Consider the following 24,686-nt stretch of genomic DNA (forward strand, 5'->3'; position numbering starts at 1 on the left):
TTCTGATAACATCTATTTTTGGCCAAGTATGAAAACTTTCCTGGGAACAGAGCAGGCTACTATTTGTGTTGGACACAGCAGAAGGAGATAAAGTTTATGGGCCAAATCAAATGATGGAATTACACCCACTTCTGCTTGACTAAAGGTGAACAGAACTGTTTATATCTGGAAACGGCCTTGCCATTGACATTCCAGCAATGTAAGTCTCACCTATTACCCCTGGCTTTTCAAAACCAAAACCAAAAAAAAGTGGTAGGAAGAATATGGCTTCAGAGCCCAAACTCATTTAGAGGAATAGCACTAAACTAAAACAAATCAAAATATCATTTACTGTCCCTCTTCTCCAGTCAGTACTATGGCTCCAGATGTAACCTTGCTCTGAACTCCAAAAAGCTGTGCTGCTTTATGTGACATATATAATTGTAGAGTGCTGAATACTTAGGTGTATTCATGGCCTTCCTAATCTACATATGCATGTGTGCCATATAGTAATTAGTGAGTTTGATCCTCACCAGCTTCCTGCAACAAAAGAAATACTGTTTTCTTTTTTAATAGGTAATTAATAAAAGTACAGGGCAGATTACACTTAACCTATGTAGAAAATGTTGACGTTTACATGGAAGAGCACAGTGCAGGGTGCCTGTGTGCCCAAGTCCCTGGTCAGGATCCTGCTGGAGTGTGCTGTGTCCTTACATTGGACTCTGCACCCAGCTTTTGCTGTTGTGGACAAAGATGTGGACCCAGAGGAATGCTGCAATTGAGACAAGAACTGAATCTAAGTCTAGAGTCCTGGTCCTGTGATCCTTCTTCCCATCCTTGCATAATGGGGCACCAATAAAAAATGGGGCCTGTGTGGCTCAGCAGCCCACGTAATAAATACTAAAGGACCCTTCTCCCTCTCTTTGCTCCTCCCCTTCCTCTGCCCCACCATTTATTGGCTGCTTCTTTTGTCATCTCCAGTGTCCTCTCAGTATACTGAGCCTGACAAGTGGAGGATTTATATTCCCAGGGCACATATCACCCTGTGGATCCATCCAATCCAACTCAGAGACAGCTGCATTGATCCCTCATGAGACCCCACAGGGTCGGGCTGCTGTGCAGCAGACAGATGAGCCTGCCTGAGCACAGCACTACAGCAGAGTGGCTCTGTGCTGCTGTGCTAGGTTGACTTTCTGGCTTGGCTGGCACAAGCTTGAGGAGCTCTGCTCTGTGGCCTGCAATGGTGGGTTCGATGCTCAGGATGCCCAGAATGCTCAGGGTTCTTTTTCTTTCTCAATGATTCCTACAACCTCTTCCTGTCCCCAGCCTCCTGGCTTAGTGATTGATGCCTCAAACCTTTCTGCAACTCTGGTAGCCCCTATATCAATAAGGTTGTAACTTGTTGCAACTTCAGATCCTCCAGTGTCTTCACAAAGTATCAAAACTTGATTATTCTAAGCCTTCAGTAGTCACTAGTTGCCTAACTAAGCCAATTCAGGACACAATAGATCTTGAAGTCACTCATCTTGGGCACTAGATTCATATGCAAACCATGAAAGCATAAAGTAGAATGCAAGGATCTTGCTGTGCACTGCTGGCTAACTCTTCATTCCTCTTTTCCTGGCTTTATACAAGGGGCTTTTCCCCTCCTGGCTTTATACAAGAGGCTTTGCCCATTCCTTTAATGCTATCTTGCTGAGTCTGTACACTGTGTTGCAACCTGTGTTCTCTGTGTCCTTTCGTCAGGATGCAGCAGTGGCATGTTGGAAATGTTGCTGTTAGGAACCCAAAATAAACCTGAAGACTGGCTAACCTGTCTAAAGGGCTGGAGAGACTGTCTCAAATAAGAGAGAGTGGCAGAGAGCCAGACAAAAAGAAACTCTTCTAAATTTAATGTGCATATTGCCCAAACATCAATATGCTTTTGGCAGGACGTTCCCCATTGCACTGCCTTAATGTTGCCCAGGAACAGGTGGTGTTTCTATTTTGGGGATCTTAGGCTCAGAGAGGGCAGGTACTGTTCCCTCTTCTGATTTTGAGGCACAGATGAAAGAACGGTGGGAGACACTGTTAGTAAATTTTTCTTCCCCAGCACTTTGGGGAACTGCCTCACAAACTGTGCAGCCAACATATCTTGGAAAGTCATTGAATGGGCATGCCAAATGATTCCTTGTTTGCTGAAATGTTAGTCCAGCTGTGCCAGCGCTCTAAAAGGAGTAAAAAAATGCACCTGCACCCCTTTGTTCAATGTCTGTTCCTCTGCCTAAGAGTCACTAAAGCACTGTCTGCTTCTGCCCGCTTGTCCTGGTACTCTGCTTTAATACAAGGCAATGGCTCAAATAGGAATGGTGGGATGTGTGTTATGTAACCAGCAAGTGTAACAGACAGGTGAACAAAGGGTTAATAGCCCGGCTAGATGTGATCTGACTGCAGATGAGAACCACAGCCCTTGGAGACTGCTTCAGTCCAGCACTTTTCTTTGGAATGACCATAGAGCCCAAATGCCAAAACCTTTACCCTTTTGCAACTTAATCTCAACTACCCTGTATTTCATCCCAGCGTTTCATCCCAACACCATGCCCAGTTTATCCACACTGAAAGCGCATGGAACACGCCATGTGCGTGAGTCGATGTCATTTTCATTTCTCCTTGAATATATTTTGGAGTGTTGGGAGACTTTATTTCGGTGTTTTATAAGTTGTTGATTTGCCAAAGTGAAAGAGAAATATTAAAGAGGCTTGGCCAGTGCTGCATGCTCTCCTCAATGAAATGGAGCTTAAGTGCTTCCCCAGATGGAATTTTCCTCCAGGGTTGCAGCTCTGCAGGACTGCTCTTCAGTGTTTGTTGTGGTTTCACCGTGATTCCTTTCCCCATCCTTTGGTGGATCTCCCCTCTTCCCAGACTGAGGATCACATCCAGAATAATGCAATCCCTGTTTCTCATTTTGGGAGACTTGCTAAGAGTTCTTTTGGTAAGAACATATGCGTGTGCATCTGTACGGCATGGGCTGAAAGCACAATATGCAGGAAACAGGGAGTCGCAAGAACAAGCAATATTAAATATTGTCTAATAAGAGCATCTCTGTGTATTCCTCCTTTTATGTACCTTACTGTAAATCAAAAGTAATTCCACAATTCCACTGATATTGGGTCAGAATTAAGGCCTCTTTTTTTTTTTTTTTTTTTTTTTCAGAAGAAGCCTTTTGCTAAGGATGTGAAAGAGGGACTCCTACAACACACAGTCTTCTGAGGAGAGAGATGACTGACAGATGCTATTGGTGGTAGATAATTAGGGGTTAAGGAGGATAGAAAGGGTAAATCACCAAAGAATAAGGAGAAAATGTACGTAGGAGGGAGAATGGGATTGTACTGAACAAAAATGACTGAAAACAGAAGACAGGAAAACACGTCAATTCCGAAAAAAATAAGAAAAGTAATGCCAATTTAATTATAAGAAGTTCTGGAGCAAAAGCTTCATTACACAAAGTAATTTTTCAAGCTTTTATGAAGTTCTGCTTTTAAGAAAAAGGACAAAATTTTGGTTATCCGTTGCACAAGTGTAGATAGGGAAAACTGTGTAGCTAACTTAAGTGGGGATTTTTGTAATTACACATCCTTAGAGCTGAAAGATACACTGCCAAAGCCAACTGAAAACCATGGGATGACTCCCACTAACTGCAGCGGCCATTGGCTCCAGCCCATAACAAATTCAGTTTGTTCAAAAGATGTGTTATTGCCTTATAAAGTATTTCTCAATCAATTCAGTTTCTCATAAAAAGACAGCTCACAAAAACCAATGTGGGCTGGTAGGAAGAGCTGACTCAATGCCAGATTTTAAAATAGCGCAGCAAGCAATGGAGAGGAATGTTACATCTCCTGAAAGACCCATCTACTGACTAAACCGTACACACCAGCTTGGCTTTGATGAGAAGCAAGTTCTCCTCTCTGTTCTTTTTCTGTGAGAAAATGCATTGCAATGAAGGTACAAAAATTGTGCCTGTGGAAGAAGCTGTAGAAATCCGCTTCTGAGCTTCTCAGGCAGACAACTCTGTTCGAAGCAGGAGGCAGCGCCGTGCCACTCCTTGTTTATTATCTTGGCTATTGATGCCTGTGTAGCAATGATCCCCTCAGAAACAGGCCTGGCCACCAGAACCACTCAGGTTCCTGCAGGATGCTTCTACGTAAAGGGAGGAACATCATACAGCAGCGGCGCTGCTGCATCACAGGATCCCACACTCAGATTTCTTGCTCAGGAGTAACACAGGGGAGTCACTTGCACTAACGGGTGTTAACCTTGGTATAATTATGAGCAAATTGTTGTAAGCAATACAGCAACTAAATTGTCTACTCTTCCCTAAACAAATGTCCTACCACATTGGATGTGTGCAAACTAACATTACCTAAAGAAAAGCTAATTACTTGCAAAGAGTGATAGAAAATTGAATGTCACTAATGGATCGTTTCGCAGTTTGCTCTATGTCCAGCCATTTATCATTCACAATGAAACTGCAGCTTCAAGGAAATAACTGAAAGTAATTAAGTTGTACAGAACTGATACCGAAAGTCATCCATGGTCCTGCTAAATCCTCATTTTTTTTTCTATTTCAGATTTGGATTTTTAGAAGAGAAATCCAGAAATGGATGTACCCACTTGTAAATGAGCTATGATCTATTGAGTGTGATGGCTACATTTAATTTGATTTTTAAACATAGAGTACTACAGTACACAGCCCTTGAGCCAAAAGAACAAAGCAAAACAATCAGAAAAAATGCTATAAATTCAGATTTGCTTATGTGAATGTTGAAAAGCAGCACAGGTTCTCTTTGGAAAGTCTGTTTATAGTTTACAAAACCTTTCACGTGCAATATCGAAAGTATCCGCTTGGTGGACACTGGTGCCTACAATGGAGATGCCTTTTCCATCTTCAAGAATTAGTTATTTGCTTTCCATTTATCTTCTAGTAACAGAGAGTATGCAGACCTCTGGAAACACCTGGGCTCCATTTTAAAATCCATGGCATAAAAAGATGCAAGTGGGTGGGCCTTGGCTATCCTATATCAGTCTGCCAGTGAAATAAATTTAAAATCAGCCTGGTGCAAATTCCTAGCATAAACTAATTTCAGAGAGCCTACAGCAATAGAGCTAGTCCGATTTTAATCTATATGACAACTTGGTAACTTTTCTGACAGTATCCAAGAAACTTAATCAATACGCTGCAGTGTATATTCTAGTCATTGGATTAGAAAAGATGTCACTTAACTCTTATTCTTTTGAGCTACCACATGTCTAACTGATTGCAGCCCTGTGAATGCCATATGTATATTGTGTAAAATAATCTGCCTGTTTAAATGACTGCAGACCACTCATGTAAATAACAGCACAATGCAAGAGGCTACAGGGAAATAGTTTATTAGATGGTGTTTCTTTTTCTTTCTACATAACCTTAGTGCAACTTCAAAATATTTCTGGAATTGCTTCAGACTCTCATAAAGGGAAGCTACAAAGAGCCAGACTGAGTATTGGTATAATGAGATCACTTGGCCTGAACATGGTGTGAAGAATAGAAACTGTATATAGAAAGACTGGAAAAGGATTGCAGCATATTCCCTTCTTTGTTCTCCCTCTCACACGCTGCAAACAGACATAAAACACACCACACAGTAGCAGATTCCATTGGAAAGCACCCTCTTAGGCTAGAAAAATTGTTCTCAAGTCACTGAATCCAATCCCAGGCAAAGACAATCCTGCTTACGTTTCCACTTATAAACTGATTAAGCTCCATTTTACAACTACTTATTTTTTCCTGTTGGTGACTGGTAGCATGAATAGACAAAGAACAGAGAAGCAATAAGCAATGCTGTGTTGGGCATCATTTTTGATATGTGGACAAAAAATCCAGAATATTTGTACATCTTGATTGTTCCATCCAATCCAAAGAATTACAAGTAAACCGCAACCTGTCACAGTCATTGCCAGGGTATCTCACTGGCTTCTCCAGATGATACTGTTTCCAAATGAGAGGGAAAAGTTGGCATGAAGTTAATAAAGAGATCATTTGGAAGGGGATATATGAGAAGGGCAGGACAATTAAAATTTGCAGTGTGGAATCTAGAAAGTGGTAAAAGGGAAGAAGAAAATAAATATCTTTGGTTTTCATGAGCCTAAGAAATATCTGCTGCAAGTAAAAAGAAAACAGGACAAAATATATTACAAATTCTTTATTCTATATATACGTGGGAAAGCTTTTTCTATCTAAACACTTTCTCTTGTTTAAATCAGTGAATTACTCTAGGCTTTTCCCTTGTCCACAAAGCTATAATCTGTATTTTATATTGTGCTATTTTTTTGCTTCTGGTTTGCAATGTGACCCAATAAACTCGCTGCACACTGATGCAATAAAACTTCCGTGAGTAGTTTGCAACATATTCTTTTTGATTAATGACATAAATGAGAAAATACATTTGGATTCCTCTGGTAGACTCCGTACTCTGCAGGGGAATTTCGCTGCCTAAAGGACGTGTTCAAACCTATGTCAAACCTTGTGATGTTTTTCCGTGTTTCAACTTTGCCACAGGAAATCAGAAAGAAATATATATGTTAAAATATATTTTCAAGGTAGATTTGAACAGTAGTTGAAAGTTTCCTGAGCTTCTAGCAGGAAAATAGGAGATTCATGTGTGCCCGGTGAAAGATTAGCAGAAATGTACCCTATTTCCATAGACAACCTAGTCCTAATGACAAAGGTGATGAAATCAATCAAACAGAACAATAATTCCTAATGAACCAGTTTTACATTTCATTAACTTGAGTGCCAAGGTAGTTCTTAATGACTGATTTATTTTTTTTCTTTTAAACTTTTATAACGAATTAAGTAATTAGGAAAATAAGAACTAACAGCCTAGTACTACTTGAGCCCGTGCAACGCAGTTTGTGTCTGAAGGCAATGACAAATGTGTGGGCTCAGCAGCTCCTCAGGCTGAGGACTCCTCATGGTCCTGGCCTGAGGAGCTGCCAAGCCCACACGTAGGTAGGCAGCAGAGGTGGACACCATGCCAAGCTCCTCCACCTGCCTGTGCCAAGGCATCTCGCTCCTGACCAACGAAGTCTGCACTTATTCCAGCTCCGAACTGTCACCAGTGATGCGCAATGTCGTGATGTGCCCAGCGCAGAGATGAAGAGGAGACCAACCTGATGCTGTCATCATGTTCTAAACAGTAATTCAAACATTGCGGCAATTTAATTGGGTAGGAACTAACACAGTTAGTCCAGGATTATTTTTACTGCCATTGATGTTGCTTGCTTTAATTCAGGTTTTACTAATTATTTTCCATCAAGCTTAATTCTCACTTAAAATGAGAATAGGAATATAGCTTCCTTTAGGAATACAGGAATGCAATGTGAAATAGTTACATTTTAATATATACAGGAATCAAAGTTTCTCTGATGCAGAGGTTTTTTTCAAAGGAAAATTGCTATGGGACAGAGAGACACCTAGATACATATTTTACAGAGGATGGACTAGAATTAACTCTGACTAACAGTCTGAAGAACCTTGAAGTTTAGGGAAATCTAAAACTAAATTTGAATTTTTCAGCTAACAACAGATTGTTATTAGAGGCCGAACCCCCTGGTCCTAAAGCACCTAGGCTTTTATTTTTTACTGAATCCAAGTTTTCTGGGTCAATTCTTGTTCTGTTCTGAAGATGCCTAGGTATATGTGTGCATGTATACAGATGCATACATGAAGGTATGTGTACACACACACATACATTTTTACCAGACTTGTCCAACTTTCCACTCCCACTGAAGTCAGTGGGATCTTTGAAAGTTCAGAAACTGAACAACTAGATACAAACCCTATCCCTTGTCTGAATGCTATATTGAAATCTTTTGGGAAGACAGGGCTTTATTCCCTGAAAGTGCCTCCTGTGCGATTTAACATAAAATCAAACTGGCAAACAATCTAGTGTGAGTGTCATGCAACTTGCATTTGCTTCATTAGATTCTTTTCACCTTGTACTTTTATTTTTGATTAAAACTATTAAAAAGTTTATTAAAACTATATTTAAAAATATTTTTTCTTAGTCAATTTCTTCTTATTCCATAATTTGAAAGCAGCAGACACCTGTATGTTAAAGGCAGAAGAATTGCTATGTGTACCAGCTGCTCCCAAACCAAAGGGAAGGATGTGGGCTCCTTATACATCCCAAAATCCAGTGAATTTTAGCTGGTACCTTGGGAGGAAATGAAAAGTGCACTCAGAAACCTACAGGTGGTGCCTGCAGTGCTAACTACCCTTATCCAACTTTCAAGGAAGCAGTGGAGGCATATGGCTGGGGGGAAAATGGGGACAGGACTGGCCCTTTCAACAACCGTTTCCATTTAGATCACCTTATCCACAATATCGCATTGCACCCTTAAGGTGCAGACACGTGATACAGCTGAGCCAGCCGGACAGTTGTGCCTCCAGCATCCCAGAGTGCCTGGACCTGTAATGTGCCTCCCCACAACAGCTCTACCAGTGTGCCTGGCAGCATGCTCAGGACTTTCTAACCTGTCCGAAAATAATCTCCGCAAAGAACACCTTTATGGTTTTCTGCTCTGTGAGTTGAGTACACTCACTGTGCAGCAAGACACTTCTTTTACTGGGGGAAGGGACTGTATTAGGCAGGCAAGACCAAGAGGAAAACAAGGAGGTGATGGTGGAGGAGGAAGAGGGAACATGCTTGTTTCTTTCAGTAGCAATTATAACAACTCAGCCATGACACCTAACCAGATCTGAAGTCTCCATACTTTGTTCCTAGCTCAAAATCAGGAGTAATTAAGATTTTTTTTCAGAACTATTATTAAAACACAAATTATATATATACAGAATTTCATGGACATAAAACAGTAATACATAACATCCTTTGGGGAATGCTGACAGAGAAGTCAAGGTCCACACTTTAAAAAATAAAGCTTTGGTAGTGCCCAAACTATTACCCAGACAGCTTAGGACCAAGTGGTAGGGAAATATTCTGTTTCCCCCACCATCTGCATCCCTCTTCAATGTGGGACGCATCTCTCTCCATCTCAGGATTGTTCCAGACATCGGTATGGCAGATCTGCAGTTTTTCCTCCTAGGTGGCAGCAGCAGCAGCTGGTGATGGTTGGCTGTGTTCGAGTCGCCTACAGAGGAACAGCAAAGCAGCTCTCCCTCTTGCCCTTCCCCAGTTATTGTCCTAGGAATTTCCAACTGAACACCCAAAACTAGTCAGAGACAGCTTCTGAAAGTACTTGGTAGCAGACCGAGAAACAGAATTAAAAGTTTTCAGCTCCTAGTTGCCCAGTCGGTCTGTCCTGCTTGCTATACTCCCAAGGAACAGATTGTATCACCGGTGCCTCAAAAGGAAGCTTCCTCTCAGTAAAAGGATCAGGGGGGAAAAAAAAGCAAATGTGTAAAAAGGATGGCCAAAGACAGCTTCAGCAGGTGAAGAAATGAGATGGCAGGGAGAGAGAGCAAAACACACTGACAATAGAAGTTGTGGCTAGTGATAATGATTCTGCTTCTGAGACTCGTTGGAGCTGAGAGTGGTTTTGCTCTTCTTGCATTCCCCTCCTTACTGCCAGTCTCTAGAAAGCTGTAGTACTTTCAGCAATGTTTTTCTCTTTCCATTTTCTTTTCTGACATAGTCATCTACTTAGAAGCTCTGTTCCAAGCTCTGCTCTGCCATGCGGGGGAGAACTGTATGGACCATGAAAAAGGTGTGGATAGCAGCAAGTTTGCTGCACCTGTGCTCTTCCCCTCGCTGTTCTGAGAGGTAAAATTTGATCATGTCGATAGACATGTCTTTCTTTTTAACGACTTGTACAGGGAGATATTTTTCATTACATTGGACATAATGGTACAGGACATCTATCCCTGAACCCAGCTCTCCACAGTGAACTTGCCCTTTTTAACATTAATTTACTAACAAAATGTGCACCAGGGCAACTTATACTAGATGCACATTAAAATAAATCTATTGAATTATTCTGCAGTTCTCCATCCATGGTCGAGATTCTGCTATTCTTACTCATTTGGGTAAATAATTTACTCTCCGAGTGGTTTCGTTAACTGCAACTCATCTTCCTGCTATGGGATTGCAAGTAGCCTGAGGTAGCCTTCCACATAAGGGAAAGAAAATTAATCTGATCCTTTTTCATCGTATCTGGTAGTAAACCTGAATCAGACACCCTTATTACATTGGGCTGTACTTTAGAATATGAATTTTCCCATTGAAAACTATGATGGTGAGATGTTATCAAGTGGGAGTCAAGGGAGAAAAAGTGAACGCGGCAGTCTAAGCAGAGACGGTCAACATCTGCACCTGGCCTGAGGAAAGGACGCCAGGGTCTTGCTTGCTGCACAGGAACAAACATCTGGGTCTTTGACCCCTCAGAAACATTAACAAAGTCAAATGTATCAGAGCCTGTCGCACGGAGCTGACTCCTCCTCAGAGAGGGGCACAGCCACAGGTACTCTCTCTACCAGGGGGCTGGGAGCCGGTTTATCCTCCCCAGCACCCTTGGACCCAGGACCTCCCGCCCTGGGTCGGGCAGGTCTCCAGCGGGGCCGCCCCGCTGGCTTTTCCCCGCTGGCCGCCGAGGGAGCCAGGACGCGGGGTGCCGGGCAGGAGCCGGCCGGGGGGGCTGGGGAAGCGGCCGGAGAGTCACGGGGTAACCCACCCCGCGGGGGCCTGGGGGCTGCGATAGTGAGTGGGCACCTGAGTGGCTTCTCTCTCTTCCTCCTTTAGCCCCGGGCGGATAAATCTGGAGAAGTCACTCCAGAATAAACAACTTTTTTTTTTTTTCTTTTTTTCTTCCACACCCCCCCGCATTGGACAGGAGGCGAAGCTTTCATCAGAAGGAACCGTCCATCTCCGGGCTGCTTCTTTCAAAGTGTCGGGCAGCCGCCTGAGTGGGGAGGGGTTCCCCCGGCAGCCTCCGTTACCCTTCAAAACCCCTTTTATTCTCGGGTGAGAAACTCCGAGGAGGAGGGAGGGAGGGAGGGAGTGGAGGGGGGGCGCGGGCAGGAGCCGCCAAGTGACTGCAGGGGCCGCTTGGCACAGGGGAGAGCAGACAAAAGCCGGCGGAACTACGTGGCTTAAATTCAAAAGGGGAGCTCGGGGCTCTCTCAGGGCAGCCCCGGCCCGGGGGGCGGCGGGGGCGGGAGCGGGGCCGGTGCCGGTGCCGCGGCGGGCAGCCCGGCCGCGGGGGGGGGGGGGGGGGGGCGGGGGTGGGAGGCGGCGGGGGTTTGGCGGGGTGGGAGGCGGCGGGGGTTTGGCGATGGGCGCTGGCGGGGAGCGGGACAAGCGTGCGGGGGGGGGAGCGCGGAGCCCCCGGCCGCCGCCGCTCGCTCGGGGCCGCAGCGGCTGAAGCGGCCGCCCGAGGCCAGCCCGAGCGCGACGATGAGGGGCATCCCGGGCTTAACGCGGCTGCGGCTCAAAATCTGGCGGCGATGCACCCTGGTGCTCCTCCTCCTCTGGGCTGCCTGCTGGATGGTGGTGAGCGCCCTGCTGTTCCTCCTCCACAGGAGCGTCTTCTCCGAGCGCTGCACCGACGAGAAAAGCCGCCGGATCCTGGCGAGGCTGGTACGTGCCCCGGCGGGACGCGGGGCATCCCCCGGGGGCTGCCCGGCAGGATGAGGCACCGGGAGCCCGCCAGGGCTGCCACCAGCCCCGCACCGCCCCTCGCCCCCGCCGCCGGGGCGCTCCTGCCCGGCGCCGTCCCGCCGGAGCTGCCGCATCACCGGCGCGTCTCAGCCGCGCCCGGCCGGGGGGGGCTGCCGCCGGCCCGGCCCTGCCCTGCCCGGGAGGGCGTCAGGGAGGGAGGGAGGCTGCCTGCCTGCCTGCCTCTCTGCCTGCCTGCCTGCCTGCTGCCTTCCCGGGGCGAGGGCAGGTGCAGGCAGCGGGCCGGGTGGGCGCTTCCCGGGCGCTTTGGAAAGGGCAGCTGGGCAGCCCGCACGCTGCGAAGCCGGGGGGGGGGGGGGGGAACCTCCCTCCGGGTTTTGTGTTGTTTGGTTTGGGGTTTTTTTTTTAGTCGAAAAGATGTTTGGACAAAAGTCGTCTTTCAGAAATGCCTGGCAGCTTGTAACGCCTCCTTTACATCTGGCGGGAGCTGGCGTTTAAGATGTGGTTATTCAAAATTCAAGAAGGGATTTGAGAATATTCATTAAAATCTCCCTTTAAAAAAAAATAAAAAGAAACAGAATTTTCTAGGAAACACTTCGAGAGGAGGAGCAGTGTGAGTTAATGCTTTGAGTTTAATTTTGCTTCTTAAGGTATTTGTAGTGCCAATGGTTAGGTGGGAAGGGAGGAATCCTGATGGAAATTAAATAATCTATTACTGCAGCAAGCAATCTAGTAATCATAGATTTTCCCTAAATTCTGTATAATAAAGGAAGAGAAAATATAGGCAGTGGTCCCACCAGCGTGGTTTTAATGGCAGATGCAGTTTCTTTACCCCAGCAGTCAGCTTGAAGTAGAGCTGAGCTGGGGATTGCAGCTGAAGGAATGAATCCTGCCCGCCCCTTCCATGGCTGGGAAGAGCACGGAGGTGTGGAGGTGCAAGGAGCCGCCAAGCTCAGGGAGGTCCAGGCCCTAGCCATCACACTCGCCAGTAAACAGATGGACGGAGACTTGTTGCTGTTCTTCAGTTTGGAGAGCATTAGGCATGACTTCAAAAGCCCTGGCAGGGATCAGATTTCAGGCGCAAGCTTGGGAAGTTGTCTCTATCACTGTGTGGTAGCTCAGTTTCAGACCCTCCTTCCAGAGGAAGAGTCGCTGAGATTGCTGTGCTCATCTGTTTCCATAGGTGAGTCTTCAACAGTATTGTTAAGGCGACAGTTTTCGCAGATCATCCTTCTAGTGGAATGATTAGAAAACGAGCTCATCTTCATCAGCCTCGAAATAAGTCTTTATACAATGTTTTGAGCACGGCATGAGTTTCGCAGTTATAGAAAGTGCAATTGATCTACCAAACAAATAATCTGATAGTTTGAGTCTCATGGCTTTTATTAAGCAAAATTCAACTTCCAGGAAAAACTGTTTTATCTGTCATATTTTCAGCAGGAGATAAGATGAGCTATTTTAAGCAAGTGGGTGAAAATTGCATGGTTGTATACCCTTGCGAGTGGTATTTCTGAAGGTTTATTTCCTTCTTCTGAGTAAAATGTACATCAGTGCAGATGTGTACCGCTCTGGGAAGGCTGAAGTAGCACTGGGCATTTTGCAGTGAGCAACTTTAACTTCCCAAAAACCACTTTTTTCTAACACTGGTCTCACCTTCATTTACACTGAACACACTAAATCATAGCAATCAATTTCTGTTTTCTCTGGAGAAATCAACTCATTTTGATCCCTTCCAAAACCTTGCTCAGTATTTCATTTACATAGGAGAAGTACTTGATAACAAGGCAGGACTCAGTCTCAGACCTGATCCACACAGAAGTGATGGTGGTACAGTAAAAGTTATTTAAATTTATATAAATCCTTAGTGGGGTTTAAGTTAAACTTTTACATGAATTTAAAGCCAGCTTTTTTAACTTATCTTGATAAGTATGCTAAGGATATTAAAAATTATGTAGCAAATTTTAAGCAAAAACAGATGAGCAAGTCCAAACCATGCTTGTGTTTGCACTTTTGTGTAGTATAGTTGCATTTCTATAAGGCTTTTGGCTTAGTATCACTCTCATATTTTAGTTAAAAAAATCTGGCACTGAGTAGCATTCAAAAGGCGCTCGTTAGGTAGATTTAAAACTGTCTCATTGACAGATCTCAAAATGCAGTGATTAAGACAGGGATGGCAGCGTTGAGGACCATTTCTGGAAGATTTCTTTGGGGAATTGATTCTTCTTTTTATCAGCAGTCATCATGATGATATAAAATCTTGTATGGTAAAGTTTGCAGTTAGTGCAAAGGTGCCTGGGTTGGTAAATAATAAACAGACCATCTTTTCCGTGCAGGGTAATGTGAATCACCTGGTTAAATGTTTTCAGTCTACTAAGATGTGTTTTAATCCAGTAAAATGCAAGCTAGGACACGGGGGAGCACAAGTGTACAAGCTATGCCAATAGGATAGAAGACTGTCTTGTAAAACTGTATAACTTTGGAAAGGACGTAGGGGTCAAATAATTGCTTCATCATGAACTACTAGTGCAGACTGCATCTGAAAGGCTGAGATAATCTCCAAAAGTCTCCAAAAAGGAGAATTAGGGAAGGGCTGTTGGCTGTCTTTGCAGCACTGAACAACAACATTCAGTTCTGAAGTCTGTGCTTCTAAGGTTGGCAGAGGGGAAAATGGAGAGAAGAAACAGGGAGGGAATAAAACCACAAAAATATCCAGGGGCTGAAAAATGAAGGATTGTAGTGAGAGGGCTGGGAAGCTAAGCTTATTTAGTGTACTATGTTTATGGCAAAACGTAAAACACTAGAAGTTGGAGTAATGGGGGGGGTGGGTAGTGAGGATGTGAAGGTGCAGTCTGGCTTTGCTGACCTTCTAGGTTATGATGAACAGGAAACAAGATTTTTAAAGCCACTGAGTGACTCACAACTCACTACATTCTGTGAGTAGAGAGACACCTTGAGAATTGCTCAAACTTGATTGCTTATTTGAGGAATCCTTTCTGAAATCCTCGCTTGCATTGGTGACCAGCAGAGAATGTTACTTCTGGAAGGCTGATCTGTGTTTCATCACTGTGAGACCAGGAACTCCTTGGTCACGTCCTCTTTCATAGATCCCAGTTTGCAAAACACTGCGCAAATTCTGTGTAAGAAGAACCCGATTCAGAGACTGTTTGTCAGATACTAGGTTAATAATCAAAGATTTATGGGTTCAACTGGAACAGCAGACAAATCCTAAACAGCAACCAGGTTCAGAAATGACTCATGTCCTATGTCTGGGAAATGTGAGACTGTTTTTTCCACAACTACTTTTTCTCATTAGTGCCATTAAGAATGATGTCATGGCAACACAAGAAAATAAGCTGCATGTTCACATGTCTGACTGCAGGTCTTCTGGGCATGTCTTCTTCTAGATGCAAGAGGTCCATGCATATAGATCATCTAAGAGTGAAGAGTAAAATTGTCCACAGGGGCAAGTGTTCACCCATGTGGACCTAATTACAGGACTAAGTCCTATATTCTCTTACTGTAGCAGAAGAAGAGTTAGGTTGTGGTCCTCTTCACAGGAGGACAATGATTTTAAATGTGGTTATACTTAGACTCCAAAGATACCCCAAAAATTCCTTCTGTTTGTAATCTTCTCTCTAAAATTTCTTAGAGTTCCAGATGGTAAGAACTGCTAAACTACTTCTGTAAGAAAATTACATTTCCTACTTAAAAAGGGGAAATAAATTTATATTACATTCATAGGAGTAGATTTTCAAAAGCAAGAACATTGATCTGCATGCTCTGAGGTCTGCAGACAGCCCACTGAGTCTGCTTGACCATCCTGATGTGGATGTGGATGCAGATGTGTGTGTTTCACACATGTACATCCCCCTGGACTCAGGGTCCGGACATTCATGCCAGAGTTTGCCTACCTGGCTCTCCTTGCTGGCACTGAATGGTCTCATTTGGGCTATGAGAACATCAGAGTATAAATAAATTTATGCCTGTCTGAACTGACCTCAGTGAGCTGTTTTAGTTAATTTATCACCATTCCTGGATTTTGGACTTACTCCTGCACCCATTCCCCAGTGTATTGTTTAAGGCTTGACTCTGAACATTGCCTGGCATCAGAACGTCTTCCTCTGGTGCACACCTTAGAGATTGTCCTAAGAAAACACATCACTTTATCATCATGTTTCTTGTGTGTGTAACAGCAAGTCACAAATGAGGTGGGGGTCAGGCAGCTGTTGCAAGTACTCCACATTAAGGGGGAGCTGCCAACTTGTTTAAATGAGGGTTCAAATGCCAGAAAGCAATGAAGAAGGCTGACACTGTCAAGCCGCCTCCCAGATGTTTGGCTTTCTCCGCCACCACAGTTTATTCCCCTTTCACTGGAGACCTCTGAGCATCCCCTCTACTGATTCGCCCAAAGCGGTCCCTGCAGCTGCACTTCTGAATGCCCGTAGGAGTATATCGACTGCCTACACTTTTGGAAATTATGGTATGGAAACAATTATGGGTTGAAGGAAGGGCTGGTGAGGGAATCCTTGCAGTTCTTGTAAGAGTTTGCAGGGACCACTTAACTGTCAAGCAGCAGTTCCCATGTTTCCACTGGCTGTTTTTTTTCCAATTAAAAAAAATGCATTTAAGCAATTCATATTAAAATGTCACTTCTGATAATTACATATGAAACCTGGAAAAGTAATTTTGTCCTACAGCATTTACATATTAAAAACTCCGAAAGTTCTTGGTCCAAGAGGCATTGAGTGCAACTTCTGTGTTTCCTGGTAGTGCAGAAGTAGGTTCTTACAGCTTCGTTCAGGGCATGGTTGAAACATGCAGGGCTTCAGGGCGTCCCAGCAATCCAGCTACCCATGGATTTTCCTGGTTTAAGTGGAGTTGTCTCAGTTATGCTGTGCTGAACCTTCCAGAGAAGTCCTGCATTACAGTGGAAGTTGTCTCCTGTGCCTTAAAGTGTTGCAGCCCAAAAGCTCACATAGCGCAGCCAAGTGTGTTCAGAGCTTGTCTCACTGAACTCATATGTGGCAGAAACTTAAGAGTAGCAGGTCATCTAGTCCATTTCTTTGCCCCCAAAAAGCCTGTCCTTCACCATCCCAAGAATCCCTGTTTTGAAGCAAGCCTCCTACTAGTAAGAGGTCTCTAGAGACTTCTGAAAAACCATTGACTCACCCAACAGCTGTAGAAGGTGTGTGCTTGCAGTACCACAACTGCTGCAGACCTCTTGAGCTTAGGACTGTTGCTGATTCTTTGCCTTTCTTCTAAGTGGTCCATGGGCGTATGGTCCTGCTATGAATATTCTGCTCTTTCACTCCAGTGTCTTGACTACAGCAGCGGAGCCCTGACTGGTGACCTCTGTGAAGACCTGTGTGTGGCACAGAAGCTGGTGTACAAACACTGCCTTTACTATGACAGAGGTAAGAAGGTCATCCAGGCTGACTGGAGAGGCCAGCCCATCATCCTGAAATCCAAAAAGGAAATCTTCTCCAGCTACCAGCATCTCAGTATGCTAGAGGAGGTGGAAACACAGGATATTCCTGAAACAGAGCTTCTGCTGATGGTAGCTTTGGAGGTCAAAAATGTCCTGGGGCTAGAGCTGTCTAACAATACCATGGGGCCCCTGTGGACAAGGAAGAAGGGACCACGTTGGAAAGCACAGGTGGCCAGCATGTGGTCCTTGCTCCAGCAGGAAGAATATATCTACTTCAGTTTGCTGCAGGACTTCAGCAAACACGTGCTACGAATTATTGGCACTTGTGGACACTTTTATGCTGTGGAGTATCTCACAGCTGGACATGCCTGGCACAAAACTCTTTTTCCCTTGGAAAGCATGGTCGGTCCCTCCCTTGCTGGCCACAGAAGCAGGGTGAGAGCCATCATTGACATTGCACTCAGCTTTCTGGACATGGTGCAGCATTTTGATAATGATTTCTCTCACCGACTTCACCTGTGTGACATCAAACCAGAAAACTTCGCTATCAGGCATGATCTCACGGTAAGTTGGGTCTTTAGGGTGGTATTGCAGCAATTTGAGGTCAAATTCTAGTTTGAAAGTGGCAGTGTAAAAAAGACACTTCCCTCCTTGTACAGCTTTTGGCCAAGTTTTTGCAAAACCAATGCATTTACAGGTGACAGGGAAGATTCTCTACTGCTTTTCCTCTTTGTAATATGTGTAGCCACGTTTCAGAGCACTAAATCCTGCTGCTTGTTTTGAGAACTGCTTGCTCAGTTCTGATTTGTTTCACCTCCTCAAAGGCACTGGTAACGACAGGTTCCCTTGGATGTGGTGAGGGATACCTCCTGAAGGCAAGGAGATCTCAAAAGCTGTAAATGAAGCTGTAATTTGAGTCACGGCAACTATTTCTGGTAGTGATGCTGAAAGGAAAAAGTGTTTGAATTTGAAAGCTAAGGCTGAATTCTCTTGCCTGACACAAGGGGAACTCCCCACATCCAAACACACGCATTTGTGCTTTAGTGTTCAGCTTATCAGGTCTGGAAGTGATCCAGGGACAGCGACATGAAACTCCCTGGTACTGTTACTCTTTGACTTTTCATTGTAACTCAGACCTGAATAGCTATGCATGTTTTCTAAGTAGTGATGTAGCTCAGCATCACATTGCTGCATGTGTCTTGCATTCATTCTGTGGACAGAAATTCCACTGGTTTCGGTGGGAATTGTGTGTACAGACCGGAGGCACTGTGTGGTAAGTAAGTGTTTGAACCAGGCTCACAATTTGCAGTGACGTCAGTGGAGTTTCTGCACTCTGAGTGAATATAAAGCATTTTCAGGGACTTTAATGTTATTTTCAGTACTCACTGAGTGTTAACACTGCATCTTCAGAGTACTAGACAACCATTGCCTAAACATATAGCCATTAAGAGCAATTAGAGTGCTTCCCCTTCACCCTTCCCTTCCCTTCCATTGTTTATTCAGGTGCAATACAGCAGCTGAACAGAGAATGGTTGAGGAGCTACACCAAGAAACTTAAAACAAGCGTACCAGTATTTAGGCAAAGTGAGGTACGGCAGGGATTCCTCAAGGCAATTGTTGTACATTACTTACTGCTCGTTGGTACCACCCACTGGGGTGGGAGATACACACAGTCAGAAAGCTGCGGGGCAGTGAGGGGGACGGGACAGAGAGAGCTGATTGGTGAGGAAAGAAGGAGAATGAGAAGCAGAAACTCTAAGTGGTTTTACCAACCAGTTCCAGAATGGGGACATGGCAAGGCAGCCTCTTTTTTGTCCCTCATGTTTGCTTTAAGCAACTTTTTCACTTGCTTCTTTCTTGTGCTCTGTATAGGCTAATAACAGCCTCCCATAATAGTACCACTATTCCTCATCCCAGTAACGAGACAGCTAATGCCCAAAGAAATGTGCCTGGAGTGCAATAGTTTTACTTTGAGGATTATTTTGAAATGGTGGGGATAAGCCTCCAGCCCTCACTGCAGCCTTCACATGCTGTTCCTGCAGCACAGAGCAGGGAGATCACTGCCTGGTAGATCATCCAGGGCTATTTTAAGCCACCATGGAGCTACATAAGGGGCAGAGTTGAAAGGAGGTCTGGGTGAATATACAGTGCCCTGGGACAGCTCCTTATTTTATCAGCATGTCTGAGAGAACTAGAAAGACTACAGCACCTTAAACGACTTTAAATCAGGTCAGGAGCTAAGCTGGGTTCTTCCTGCATTTCCTTAGATACCCTCATCATCCATTACAATCCTAACAAACCCCACCAAAAGGCAGCTGTTTATAGGCAGAGCATCACCTAGATCTGTCTTCACAGGGCCTGGCTGGATGCCCACACATTTTTATAATAGATGAACTTCAGTGAAACCACTGAGCCCTTTGGCAGCCACACATTTGGGAATCATGGCTGTTTTTCCTAGAAGAACAATTGATCAGATAGATTGTCAAAGGTGCTCAGTGCTGGCAGAAACCCCACCTGGGAGCTGATGCAGTGACCCTAGGACTGGGGAAACCCTGCACCGCTTTTACTGTCTCCTCTCCAAAGAAGTGAACAGCAAAACTGCGAAAGCTTAAGGAAATAAAGAAGAAAAGAAAAAAAATTTGCCTGTCCAAACGTGTGCAATTCCTTAGGCTACGTCATCATTATCAGGCTCTCCAAAAAGCTTAAAAATATCTGAGTTTTTAAGCTATGCCTCATCTCTTTAAGATTTTTCCCTGGGGAAAAAGACGTAGAATAAAATGAAGATTAGACGGTGTTCTTTCTTTTGCCTTCTACCAGACCAGACACCTTTAGTTGCTGGAGTTGATCGAGCTGCTGCTCCAGCCCCACAGTTCAGCTTCCCCTGTTATCTGGGAGGTCGAATCTTAAAAGTGAGACTATCATTTGAGGCCAAGTAACTCTGCTTTGCCCAGGTCCCAGATGTTTCCCTCCAGGAAAATGTGTGTCAGCTGCTACAGAGGAGAGTCTCTGACCCTGACTGTCAAGTGTTAAGCGCAGCTCTGAACATACACTGATTGCTGCAGCCACGACGAGGAAGGCAGGCTGTATTTGCTGCGGTCACTCACCGTCTCATGTCAAGCAGCTGCCATCCCATTTCTGGCTTCCTGTCTTTCCCTGTTTATTGCTGTGGTTTTTTTAAGTGGAGTATCCATGGGTGGAGTGACACTGGCAGAAACTGAGACTACAGCCTTCACTCCCAACCTATCACAGACAGCAGGTCTGCAGACCTCTTTGTGCTGCGTAGTCACTATTTTGCAAGCTTTGTGTCAGGGCGAGAAAATTGATTGACTCCTTTAGTCCTTGCTTTTTCTGCTGAGACCTACTGCTGTCTGGACTCTGCTATGGACCAATTTCTGGACAAGCATAACAAGAACCATGCACAATAAATGAGTCAAACCATAGCAAACGGGACTGGGCAAAGCCAGTCCTGACTTTCAACAACCTCAGGGATCTCTTGCTACAGCTGGACAGACGTGAACCCACTGAATGCAATGGCAGCTTTGCAGGAGCTGTACCAGGTGCAGGTCCTTCTCCACAGGGATAAAGTCAGGGGTTTAGTCTGAATAGTGAATCTGAAATGATACTGTCTGGCCTGTGGATAATTTTGCACCATCATATAATTAAAAGGTGGAGGTGCCATCTGCATAAACTAACAAGTGGATCAATCTTTAAGTTGGATAGTCTCGGTTTAAGGCAAATCAATCCAGCTGACACCAGGAATGCATATTGTCCACAAATAATTTTCCCTTTCCTGGTGTCGTAAGCATTGACTGGTTTTTGTTTAAAAAGCGGTGTTTATAAGATTACTGCAACTCAGTTAAGCGAAATAAAGCCCTTTTATTGTGATCCCAGTTCCCCGCTGGCAGATGCTCTCAGCACAGCATTTCCAAAAGCAAGCAGCAAAGAACACTTGCCCAGCCCTGTCCCACAAGCTGTGCTGTGCCAGTTCTGATGGGTTGTTTTGATCCACAGGTGGTGGCCATTGATGTGGATATGGCCTTTTTTGAACCCAAAATGAGGGACATCCTTGAGCAGAACTGCACAGGAGACGAAGACTGTAATTTTTTTGATTGCTTTTCAAAATGCAATCTGAAAATCAGAAAATGTGGAGCACAGAGAGCCAATAACAACTTGCAAGTGAGTAGACACAGCTGCTTTATGCATCCATTTCTTTTAAAATCACATTGACTGTAGAATGCATGGTATGTACTAGGAAGACTGTGAGATGAAGACAGTCAGGTTTTTAAATGTGGCCACGTAAGGGCCAGTCCTGTTCAGAGATCCCATTCTGGGGCACACAAACACATCTTTATATTCACTAGTGTTTATTGCTGTGTTTTTGTGTAGCAGTTATGTCAATGCCTCAGGTAGGAGAGTGAGGGAAGTGAGGGCGGGGGATTAGCATTACTGCCTCCACTAAGGGCAAAGTCAGGGCTGTCCATGTTCAAGCATTGGTGGGGCTGTGGCTGCAATTCTCCACTCTACAGGGCGTTGTACACGGATGTAGTGGAAAGGGGGGTCCGTGGGGTTATTGGGCCTGGGATGAGGTGTGTTATATCTCACCCAACTTGGGCTGGTGGGAGGCACTAGCTCAGCTGGGGGAGCGTAGTTTCATGGCCTTTTGCCTGCTTCTCCCACCCGCTCACCCTCAGCACTGGTTATGCAGAAGTGCAAGAGCAGTCTGAGAAGAAGGGGGGGGGGGGTCCTCTGCCAGAGTGTAGCCTTTGTGGTTGCTCCTTTTCTATACCTTCTTCTTTGAATGTCTTGAGGCATTTTGGATTCAGATGACATTTTGCTGCAGCCCTAGAGAAGCAGCAGGGCATTAGTTGTAGCTCCTGAAAGACAACAATCTGCTCTTTTTCCTTTTCTCAGGTAATTTGTGACAAAATATTCCGTCGCTGGTTTTCCCCAAATCTCAGAGGACCCTTGGTTTCTCTCCCCCTGCAGCTGCAGCTGCAGAAGGCTGTGCAGGAGTGTGCCCAGCCGGGGCACGGGGAGACTACCGGACACCAGAGGACTCTGAAATCTCTCTCCGAGTTATACCACCTGCTTCGGGTCACTCAGCGAGAGCTGCAAAGGGCAGAGTAGACACAAAAGGCAGAACTGCAAAGGCCACATCCCAGCTACTGCTAAGGGACGCTGTATATGAGGCAGTCTGTGTTTTTTTTCTCTCTCTCCTATCCCTCCTACCCATTGTATTACATTTACAGCACAGAGATTGCTTTTCTCCTGTGCAAATGAAATTCATGGTTGCAGGTGCAGCACATCCTGTTAATATCCTTTCGAGTGTGAAATTGTTTTATATTACCTGGATTCTGTTCTTGCTTATTTTCATGAGCTAGCGCTAGCCCTCTCCATCAGCATTCAGCACATCGTTTGCTCACCAAGAGCTGTAGTGACTGCTCAGATAGCATCTGGATGAGTGCAGTGCTCAGAGTGAGGATGCATTTACAGAAGAAAAATGCAAGTAAGGGCAGCAAAACTAATACAATAATTAATAGTGAGTGGGTGTGGATAAGTACATGCATGGTGTTTCTTTGAATTTCTCTGTAGAATGAGATTTTTTTAAAGTAGGGACAGAGTGCTCTGTCTGAAAAAACAATCTCGAATAGGGAAATGTATGGTCACATGAAAGAAGAGTTGCTTTTGTACAAAGCAGTCCTTCCTGATGTCCCCAAATGCATTTTCTCTGGTGTGTTCCACTACCTGTGCCATAGCTAACTTTCTGGGAAGAAATTATATGAAGTTACTTAGGACTTTTCTAGAGCAAAATAATTATACCCTTGTTGAGTTCCCATGTGGGCACTCATATCCCGCAGTGGAGAGGTATGAATAATGCCACTGAATTTTCCCATGTGAACAAGCCCTCAGGCACTTGTACATCAGAGCACTTGATAAGAAGCACTCCTTTGCCAGAGAGCAGAATTACCCAGGAATGCCAACAATCTGTCCTTTGCACTGAACAGAAAAATACCCAGACCCAGAGTTTTCTCACACAGTATTTTTTTAACGAATAAAAGGAAATTTTTAATAAGAATTCATTATCTTGCAGTCAGTTGCATAAATAAAGATCCCTAGATTAACTTAAAATCATTAACTTTGCCTTTCAAACATGTGTAGCTGTGGCTGGAGGATCTAACATACAGGTTCAGAAGACATTGCATGTGTTTAGGCCCAGTACTGGGCAATATACCTATGAGCTTGTTTTGGCATGAAGGCATTAAAAACTCCACAAACAGAAAAACCAACAGCCTATGACAGCCCTCAGCTCAGAAGGACTCTTCAATATTAAGACTGACAATACTGGGTTGTGGATGGGAGACACATAACAACCACCTAATCTTTTTAGTCTTTATATCCCTCAGCCTTATGACAGCCCTGAAGCCTGTGAGCACTAATTATACATAGACTTTCCATTTCTGGAGTGATTCTTTAAAGTGATGTTAAAGACTGCCTGTGACCAGAAAAATGCGAGCTGATTAGGAGACCTTAACACTTACCCAAAGCGAGCTCAAATTTTCAGACTTGTGGTAGGTTTTTTTTCTATTCTTTGCAATAAACTACCATAATTTTAAAAGTCATGCAAGCCCTCAAGAAGCTCGTAAAGAGGGCAAGGTTGGCTGCCTTTCTTGGGGCTGTGCTGAAGACAAACTGCTGCTAAGCCAGAGCTACAGTTTAAGAGCTCCTGACAGGTAAAATTGTGCTCAGTCCACGCTTTTCCTCTAGCCAGGGAGACAGACAATGTTTCAATACTTTAAGATCATCCTTTGCAAAAGCAGGGCTAAGAAGAAACCTAAAGTCCAGAATAAGCCCTGTTACAAAGTTGTGAAATTGATAGAGAAGAAAATAATTAAGGATAGAATCCGATTATGGTAAAGGGTTGGGGACAAAGTATCAGGTCAAGAAAATGAGGAAAAAGAGATGAAAGAGTAACAGTGACGTATAAAATATGGCCCACTTTGTGAAAACATGATCGATGATGTAAGATTGAATAAACTGGCATTTAGCCTGAGGAAGTAGAGACTGAAGAGAAGCATGGTAACACTCTTCAGAAACAGAGGCTGAGAAAAAGAATAGAACTGCCCTGTCCAGCATTCCTTGGTGTGTGTGAGGAGCACTGAGCTTAAACTGTTGTAAAGAAAATGCAGGCTAGACATTTGTTACAGTCTTTGTAGTAGTAAAGAACAGTGGAGATATCACAGATCATTTGGGAAAACTTCAGTCTTCATAAGCTGTGATTTTTAACTACAGGCAAGAGTGCCTGTCAGGAATGATGTACATGCAGTTACGTTGATGATCCTGTCTTGAGGTAGCCTTTTATCTCCAAGCCCTGTGATTCTGTTATTACCAGCTTGTGATTCCTTCACAACAAAATCCACCCTTCTGAGACATGGGGATAGGTAACTCTCCTTCACCTTATAGGTGCCAATCTGTGGGGTCCCTTGGGAAGGGAAGACACATAGATCTCCACCTGTGCAAATGATGCTACAGAACCTGGTGGTGTGATCGGGGTTTGTGTGTTCCCCACATGACCTCCCTACTGAAGGCCCTGATCCTTGCTAGGTCGGGAGCGACTCAGTATATTACCC

The 24,686-nt window shown here is 44.5% G+C and overlaps 1 protein-coding gene across 1 annotated transcript; it reads left to right on the forward strand.

The window, feature by feature from the left end:
- The first annotated feature begins 11,196 nt into the window (after positions 1-11,196).
- Positions 11,197-23,677, forward strand: DIPK1C (divergent protein kinase domain 1C). The gene is made up of 4 exons (XM_074893267.1): positions 11,197-11,591; positions 16,945-17,622; positions 21,070-21,234; positions 21,970-23,677. Exons 1-4 carry the CDS (start codon positions 11,409-11,411, stop codon positions 22,183-22,185), a joined length of 1,242 nt encoding a protein of 413 aa, XP_074749368.1. The 5' UTR covers positions 11,197-11,408; the 3' UTR covers positions 22,186-23,677.
- The last annotated feature ends 1,009 nt before the right edge of the window (positions 23,678-24,686 follow it).

This window comes from Strix uralensis, chromosome 1 (assembly GCF_047716275.1).
Source record: "Strix uralensis isolate ZFMK-TIS-50842 chromosome 1, bStrUra1, whole genome shotgun sequence".
Lineage (NCBI taxonomy): Eukaryota > Metazoa > Chordata > Aves > Strigiformes > Strigidae > Strix > Strix uralensis.